Source organism: Molossus molossus, unplaced genomic scaffold, assembly GCF_014108415.1.
Source record: "Molossus molossus isolate mMolMol1 unplaced genomic scaffold, mMolMol1.p scaffold_m16_p_13, whole genome shotgun sequence".
NCBI lineage: Eukaryota > Metazoa > Chordata > Mammalia > Chiroptera > Molossidae > Molossus > Molossus molossus.
The window spans coordinates 46,162,707-46,170,829 of record NW_023425348.1 but is presented as its reverse complement, the minus strand read 5'-3'; the positions used below and the strand labels follow the sequence as shown (position 1 = coordinate 46,170,829).

The 8,123-nt window shown below is 47.9% G+C and overlaps 1 protein-coding gene across 1 annotated transcript in view; it reads right to left on the bottom strand.

Moving 5' to 3' along the window:
* Positions 1-5,725: 5,725 nt before the first annotated feature.
* FCHSD2 (FCH and double SH3 domains 2) overlaps positions 5,726-8,123 on the bottom strand; it is a 251,021-nt gene continuing 248,623 nt past the window's right edge. The window contains exon 20 of the mRNA XM_036258718.1: positions 5,726-7,840. Within this exon, the coding sequence (XP_036114611.1) occupies positions 7,757-7,840 (84 nt within the window). The 3' untranslated portion in view covers positions 5,726-7,756. The remainder of the gene's footprint in view (positions 7,841-8,123) is intronic.

Genomic DNA, 8,123 nt, shown 5'->3' with positions numbered 1-8,123 from the left:
CATACCCAGCTGCCTCCTGGAGTTCACCACCTCCTCACCCACGTAAACTCCTCTTCCCCTCACACTGCACGCCCTCTCAGCACCAAGGCCGGGGCCGCTGTGTCTCTTTCCAACCCTGCTGCCACTGCAGGCCACCTTTCAGACCCGCTGTCATCCCACCAGCCCCCTCCTTGCCATCCTGACTTCCTAAGGGGGGGTCATGGTCACATGTTCAACCATTTGTGGAGTCCCCTGCTGCCTGCAGAGAAACTCTCTCATGAATTTCAAAGTCCTTGGATCCACCCTGCTGGCCTCAGCTGCATCTTCATTTCCTTGCTACTCTGAATGTGTCTTATGTGTGATTTTCTCTCTACTCAGAATGCTCTTCCCTCCCAGCCCCCAATTCAAATTTGTCCTTCGAGATCCCCTCACTGAGAGGCCCCCTTCATGAGCCAGGCTGCCGGAGCTTCCTCTGGCCTGTAGTCCCTGTGTCTGCCTCCCTCCATTTTCAGCAGGGAACTCCTGGAGGAGACCAGGATGGGAACAGAGTATTCCCTGGGATCAGGCCTGGCACAGACAAAGCCTCAGGAAATGTTTAAGTGGCTACATTCTGCTCAAGGACCCTGAAAGCCTAACAGTTGAAGGCTCTAGGATTCTTCTAAACTAAAATTCAGAAGGCCCAGCCCTCATGCCCTGGCTTCTGGTGGCCACCAGGAGTCACCAGCTGCCTAGTATCTGCTGAGGCCACTCTGTCTCCTGGAAAGACCAGCGCTTCCAGTAGCCACCATTGCCTAGTGCTTGTGTGTCCGGCTCTGGGATCCATACTTACCCTTCGGTATTTTATTTGTTCCTCCCAACCACCTTGTGATGCAGGTATTTCTTTCACAGTAAGAAAATTGAGGCTCAGAGAGGTTGATGTGAAATCGCACAGCTGGCCCAGCTGGACTGTGACTATTATAGTTAAAAACTAAATCAGAGAATCTGGGCTCCGGTTAGGCGGAGCTGCATGGCATCCTCGCACCCCCGTGCCCCAGTGGTGTGCCCCCTGCCAGGAGTGATTCCTCCCTGCATCTTCGTTCTATTCTGGGCCCTGGGCCTGAGCTTGGAGGGTTAGTGTCTTCCGAAGCGAGGGACATGCGGGGCCACAGGAGTGAGGTTATCAGCTATACCATTTGTGGCAAGTACCTCACAGGACTGCAGTGAAGGCTGCTTAGATAACCCAAGAGAGGTGCTCAGGAAATGATTTGACTCAACTACCGGGACAGAGACCCCTCTGCTCCCCTAAGCCTCCTCTTTGTGGGCCACGTCTGACAGCACACCCTTAGGGTGCAGCTGCCTGACCTGAGGGAGCACACATACCTTCCCTTACTTGGAAGCAATGCTTCCCAGAGGAGCCAGAGACAGGCCAAGGCATTCTGGGGGAGGAGGTGGGCCTGGAGGAAGAGGGGCTGGCAAAGACAGCGGTGCAGATGCTTAGAGGGTATGTGGCTGGGAAGGCTGCACCTGGCCTCTCCATCTTTGTTTGATGGGGGTGGGGGGATAGGGCCTGGTGCTGAACACCGATCTAGGTTTTCAGTAGTTGGGACTCAGGTTTTCACACTTAGATGCTCAGGCTGTTTCCCAGAGAGGGGCCTTGCACAGGGTCACCTACCAGAGTTGGGACAACCCAGGCCTCTGATTATCTCGTTTCTGGTGCTTATTATTATTTTTTAAATCCTTACCCGAGGATATTTTCCCACTTATCTTCAGATAGAGTGGGAGGGAGAAGAGAGAGAAACATCAATGTGAAAGAGATGCATTGATTGGTTACTGCCCACATGACCCCGACCAGGGCAGGGGACAAACTACAACCGAGGTACGTGCCCTTGGCCGGAATCAAACCTGCAACTCTGGTCCGCGGGCTGACGTTCTACCACTGAGCCAAACTGGCCAGGGCTGATTCCCTCTTTTCTGAAAACTGGACTCAGGTTCTGCAGAGAGGCTGGCTTGGTCTTCTAGAGCTTCAGTTCTAGGTTCTGCTCCCAGTTGTCTTACTGAGAGACCTGGGCAAATCAGTGTTCTCCAGGGCACAATGTCCCATCTAAGTCTTCCTGCCCCATGGCTCTGGGCCTCACCAGGGGTGACCCAGCTCCCCCTGGGGCTGTTCTGGCGTGAGTACCGCCTCCTTTGACCGCCCTGCCCAACCTCAGGCCTTATGGCCTGAGACACGAGAGGGAGAAACCCTAGTTCTAGGCTCCTACAGCCCCGTGGTCATCTTCCTGTCCTGGGAGACACCTTGGCTCGAGTCTGCCGTTCCAGAGTCTCCCCTACCAGATGTGAGCCCTGGGTGACAGGGATAAGATCTGATTCATTTGTGTCACCAGTGTCCAGAACATATCCTGGAGCAGTAAGTTTGCTGACAGGGCAAATAGCAGTTGGGAGAGCAGTAGTCGTGGCCCCTAAGATGTTCTCTGGAGGAATCCTGGTGGCCCCAGGCACAGGACCCACCTGAGGCCCAGACCGTGTTAGCACAGGCGATTTCCTCTGGACACACGTCCACTGGTCAAAATTATTTCCAGCTTATCTGTACATCATCTTATTTGATTCTCCTGGATCTTAATAAGTTTGTATTACCTTTTCATTCTCACTTTACAGGTGAGGAAAGCCGTAGAAAGGTGAAGGGATGAGCCTAAGTTTACAGCTCATTGGGGGTGGCCCAGGGACTTCAATTCAGGACATTTGACCTGCTCCTCACAGGATAAGTGTGTGATAAGAACGAGAAGGATGCTTAGGTGTTCACACGCAGTGTGGAAAGGATGTGGGTTTCCTCCTGTTCTGTTTCAGGATCATATTTCAGGAAAACATTCCTGAAACACACACAGCAGAAGTACATTTGTTTTTGGCCAGTGGGACCAGGAAAATGGTCCAGGAACAAGATGCTCTCTGGCATTCACAGGGCTCTTGGCAGATCAAGCAGTAATGGAGCAAACACAGGAGAGTCTAGGAGGAAACATACTGCTTGGGTCAAGTTGTAGGATTTGGGGACAAAAGGTAAGTCTCCCCCTTAACTAAAATTTCTGTAACTTGGTTATATTTTTGTCATGAAAACTTCATAATGAGCGAAATAAATGCAGAGTCAGAGCAGCCAGAGTTTGTCATAAGGCCACTCAGAGAGGGTTAGGCAGTTACTGGCCCTGCACCGAAAGTGCAACTGGGCTCCTTGGGCAGCGCATGAACAGTGTGGCCTGGATGTGATTGCAGCTTGGAAGACGAGGGTTTGCTTGTCCCAGGGGACAGTCCAGTGGCTTGGATTTTCTTTCCAATTTCTGGCCATCCCAAGAAGTCTGTGTGTGTTTCTCACATATTGCAACTTTTTTGTGTGATCTCACTCTGCGTCTAGAACGTGAACTTATCTAGCACGTCTGAGTTGGTTCAGTCCTATTATTTGATTTTACCTCTTTTAAAGTTGGGGATGCAGCAGCTGGGAGGGAAAGGCCATCCACTGAATGGGCAGGTCTAAGGCCAGATAACATGCTCTCACTTGTATGTGTCTGTCTGGCTTGTGGACTTGGGCTGGAGTGGAGGGTCAGAGAGGAAAGGGATCCAGGTGACATGCTATGAATGACTTGGTTGCATTAGTTAGTTCCTGTGATGAAGACCAAAATGTAGCTATGGCATTCAGGTGGGGCAATTAGCTTAACTGTCCCTGGGTCACGGACTAACCTCTGATGCCAACAGCAGTCTCCAACTGAGCAGCTTTCATTAGCCGGGGAAAGCAGAAGATGGACATGATATTGACGGTAAAGTGCTTTCACACACACAAGTCCTTCCCTTGGACCTACCTCATGGCGACCCCGTGTTACCATGAGGCTGGAGGAGTAGCGAGGACCCTGGTTCTGAAGGAGAGGATGCCAAATGTGGAAGAGGTGATAATGAGGAATGTTTGTGGTGACGACCCTGTGCTGCTCACTTTGTGTCCTTCTTGTATCTACGGTATTACTCTCAGTCTCTGATGAGCGTGCTGAGGCTCAGTTCCCACAGCTGCCAAGTGGGAGCCAGGATTTCACTCAGATCTTCTGACTCCAAAGTCCATGTTGTCATCTCCTAAGCTGCTGGTGGGGGTGCCAATGGACGCAATCATTTTGGAGGCCAATTTGGCAAAATCTAAAAGAATAAAAAATTAAACACACACAATACTTTTTTGATTCTCGAATTACATATTTAGAAATGTACTCAATATTTTTACTGAAACAAATTTATAAAGAATTATATAAAGCCTGGCCAGTGTGGCTCAGTAGACTGAGTGTCCTCCCATAGACTGAGAGGTCCTGGTTCAAGTCCTGGTCAGGGCACATGTCCAGGTTGTGGGCTCGACTCCCAGTAGAGGGGGTGCAGGAGGCGTCCAATTGATGTTTCTCTCTCGCATTGATGTTTCTATCTCTCTCTAAAAAAAAAAAAAAAATCAATAATAACTTAAAAAAAGAATTATATACAAAGATGTTAATTATAACTTTCTAATAGCAAATGATGGTTACAACCTAAACAGTCATCACAAGAGGGATGTTTAAATTATGCCCAGACAGCCCTGGCCAGTGTGGCTGAGTGGCTTGGGCACTGTCCTGTGCACCAGGAGGTTGCTGGTTCGATTCCTGGTCAAGGGCACATGCTCAGGTTGCAGGCTCAATCCCTGGTAGGCAGTGTGTAGGAGGCAACTGATCAATGCTGTGCTCTCACATTGATGTTTTTTTTCTTTCTCCCTATCCCTCCCTTTCTAAGAATCAATAAACTACCCTTTAAAAAAAATTATGCTCAGACAATGGAATATAATGTAAACCTAAATGTATTATATAATCCCACTTTTATAAAAAGGCAATATGTATACATATGAAGTTTGTTTTGTTTTTTGGGGGGATTCTCACCTGAGGATATTTTTCCATTGAGTTTTTTAGAAAGAATGGAAGCGAGGGGGTGGGGGTGGGGAGAGAAACATCGATGTGAGAAACACATCTATTGGCTACCTCTCATATGACCTTGCAACCCAGGTACTGGGAATCAAACCTGGGACCCTTTGGTCCTTGGGCTGATGCTCTAACCATTGAGCAAAACTGGCCAGGGTATATGTATGAGCGTTATCCCCAGAAAATGTCCAGGAGAATACATATTGCACATGTGCGGCTCTGGGAAGAGGAGAGCTGTGGGGCCTCTCCCCCAACATGCTGAGCCCTGGCTCTCAGTGTGGCCGGCTGGGAGCCAGAGGGACTCAGCCTCTAACCAGGAACCCATCCACCCCTGGGACCAGTGCAATCTCTGCTTGATTGATTACTCTGGAGGTTGAGGAAAGGGCAGAGGCATCCAGAATTCCCACTTCCTAGAAACCAGCAGTTATATCCTCTGAGGGGACTTTAGTGACCTTCCTTTGTCCCTCCACTGCAGCATCAGAGCTCCACGCTCAACTCCCTCAGTGAGCTGTCCTCTCCTCCCTTCCAGCGTATGTCCCACAGTAGTCATGTGTGTACCTGTCCCCCATTCCCCCGAAAGGAACGTTGAAAGCACAAACCACAGCTTACTTATTACTATCTCTAGTATCCAGAATGCTATACCTGGCAGGTGGGTGGCATCAGGGACTGTGTGTCCCATGGATAGGCTAATTTCCTCCCCGCTCTCTGTACCTGTGTATTCTGTGGTTAAAGGAGGTCCTTTATAATAAGCATTGTCTGCTTGGAGAAGTCTATTTACCCAAATCTTTTTATAAGTAAACTTAGACAACTTAATTCCATTTTTTTTTATTATTCAACATTTTATACATAATAAATACAAACTTTTTACAGCCACTTTACGTAGAGAAAGCACATCCGCACAGAGGCACTCCCTCTGAGCCCGGCCCTGTGCACTGTGATGCTGGATTACACGTCCTGGAGGGAGGGGTTCTTCTTAAAAAGGAGGCTTATTTTTACAACTTTGTTTTTTTAAAATAAAATTAGCAGCTCTTCCAAAAAATATTTAAAATATAACAAAATTTCAAATAACCCTCTGAGAAATGTGGAAAACCCAGCTTCAAGGACAATTTGGCTAACTAAAGAGAGGATGTAAGACTGGGTGGCAAGAACTGCCTATGTAAGCACTCTGAAGGTTTTTAAAGTGCTCCGAAGATGTTTAACATGTAGGCAAACTTTAAAATCTTTTAAAAAAAAACCACCCTTTTATTTTTTAAACTTAAGAATAAGTTTGATAACACAAAAAGACCTCAAATAGATCAACAGGTTAAGAAATGCAAAAACAACAACAAAACAAAAACAAAAAACCCCAAATCATGGAGAAGATTCATCAATGGGTATTGTCACTGAAATGATCGAATGACTGACTGAAAATTTCTTCAGCTATGACCTTAAAAAATCCCATAGGGACATTTGGCAAGCATTTCAAGTTTCTAGAGTCTTAGAGGTTTTCAAAGCATAATACAACTTTTAGATTAAATTCTGCAAATTTAATTTCTTAGAAAAAGAAAAAAAAAGCAACTGGCAAATATTCCTTAGTCCCTAGGTAACACACTCCCTGCCTTCCATAGGAAGTGGAGAGCCAGCAGAGGCCTACTCTGGGACACCTGCTGCTGTGGGCTTGCTGGCCCGTGGAGAAAGTCACCCCTGGCTCTCCCTATGACACGGACAGCTTGTCTTCCTTGTCGATTTGCACTTGTGCAGGGTGTGCAATCCTTTAGTCCTTTTTCACAGGAAGCTAGTTTCCTCTATGAGCCACAGGTTCTTCCTTCCAAGGAAATGTCAGGTCAGTGGGACCTGGGAAGCTGCATTTTCTGTCGGGGGTGACTGCTGGGCTGGACCAGTTACATAACCTGCTGGCTAGACCAGTTCACTGGCTTGGGAATAAAATGATGCTAGGGGCTCTCCAGTAGAGAAGCTCAACAAAGCAAGTATGTGTCCCCATTTTATCTAGACATTCAGATTCTCAGGATACTGGTCAGAAGAATATGTGCTGCAAAAATTACGATGAAAAATACCCAAATACTAAAAGAACATTAAATCGGCTCACTTCAGATCTGGAAGCTCCATTTCTGCCTTAGCCACAGCCTCCTTTCTACTATTCTATGTGATGGACAAGATTTGGCTGCTAGTTCAGCCCCTCCATCTTAGCTCCACTAATACTAAATGAATGGCATAAATATTGATACAAAAGACACTGTCGTTTTAAATCTGTTAGTTGTGGGAGAGGTGTGCATTAATGCAATTGGCGCTAGACTCAGGGCAGTCCACTTGTTTCCAATAAGGTTCCACCTCTTCAGTCTGGGGACTCACTGCAGGGAGGAGCCAGCCTCCCGGAAGTCCCTCCTTCTGCTTCCTAACGTAGCCAACATGATCTGATTAAACTTAATCAGATGAGCAAAAGCCACTTGAAGATGAGACCCTTTGCCACATCCCGTGGCCACAGTAATATACTGTACGAGGGCACATGATCAGCATCTCCGTGACTGTGCCCTGAACAAGGCCTGGTCTGAGTCTCATATAGAAATGGACCCCTGTTAGGCACGAGGGCTGTCCCTCTCTGTTTTGAGGGCCTGCTAGGATTTGTGCTATGGTAGGAGAGATGACATAGAAAATGACAACAAAAAAAGGCACAAAATATTCAACATGTGGGAGGAGTCCACCAGGCCACCCAGTCACATATAGTCCTCCTGGTTTTTGCTCTGTTCAAGAGTCACCATCATGCAAAGGTGCCTAAAAAGCAAGACTGGCCAAACTCCAAGCCTGGCCTTGATTGTAGCAGTAACAGACGGGCAAACCCTTCATCACACCAGTGTGATTTCCACATCCTCGATCTTCTCTGCTGGCCTTCGGTGATTCTGTGTAGGCGGAGGGGGAGCTGCCCGTACCTGAGCAGGAAACCATTACACAAACTGTCAGTCAGCTTCTGGATTCAGTGCCTGAATGAAGCATCCAAACCCCAACCAGTCATTTATCCAAGGACATGGGCCCCCAGGGGTCTCAGAAATGCTCTGAGCATGTGCTTTCAACCTAATTTTCACTCTTTCCCACCCTGAGAAGCAGTTATTTGGATTGCATGTGAAACCCACGAATCAGGCTCTTGCCTAGGCTGAAAGCCTCATGGGCACAAGAGTGGCTGAGGCCCTAGAAGCCTCATCCATGGTACAGGCC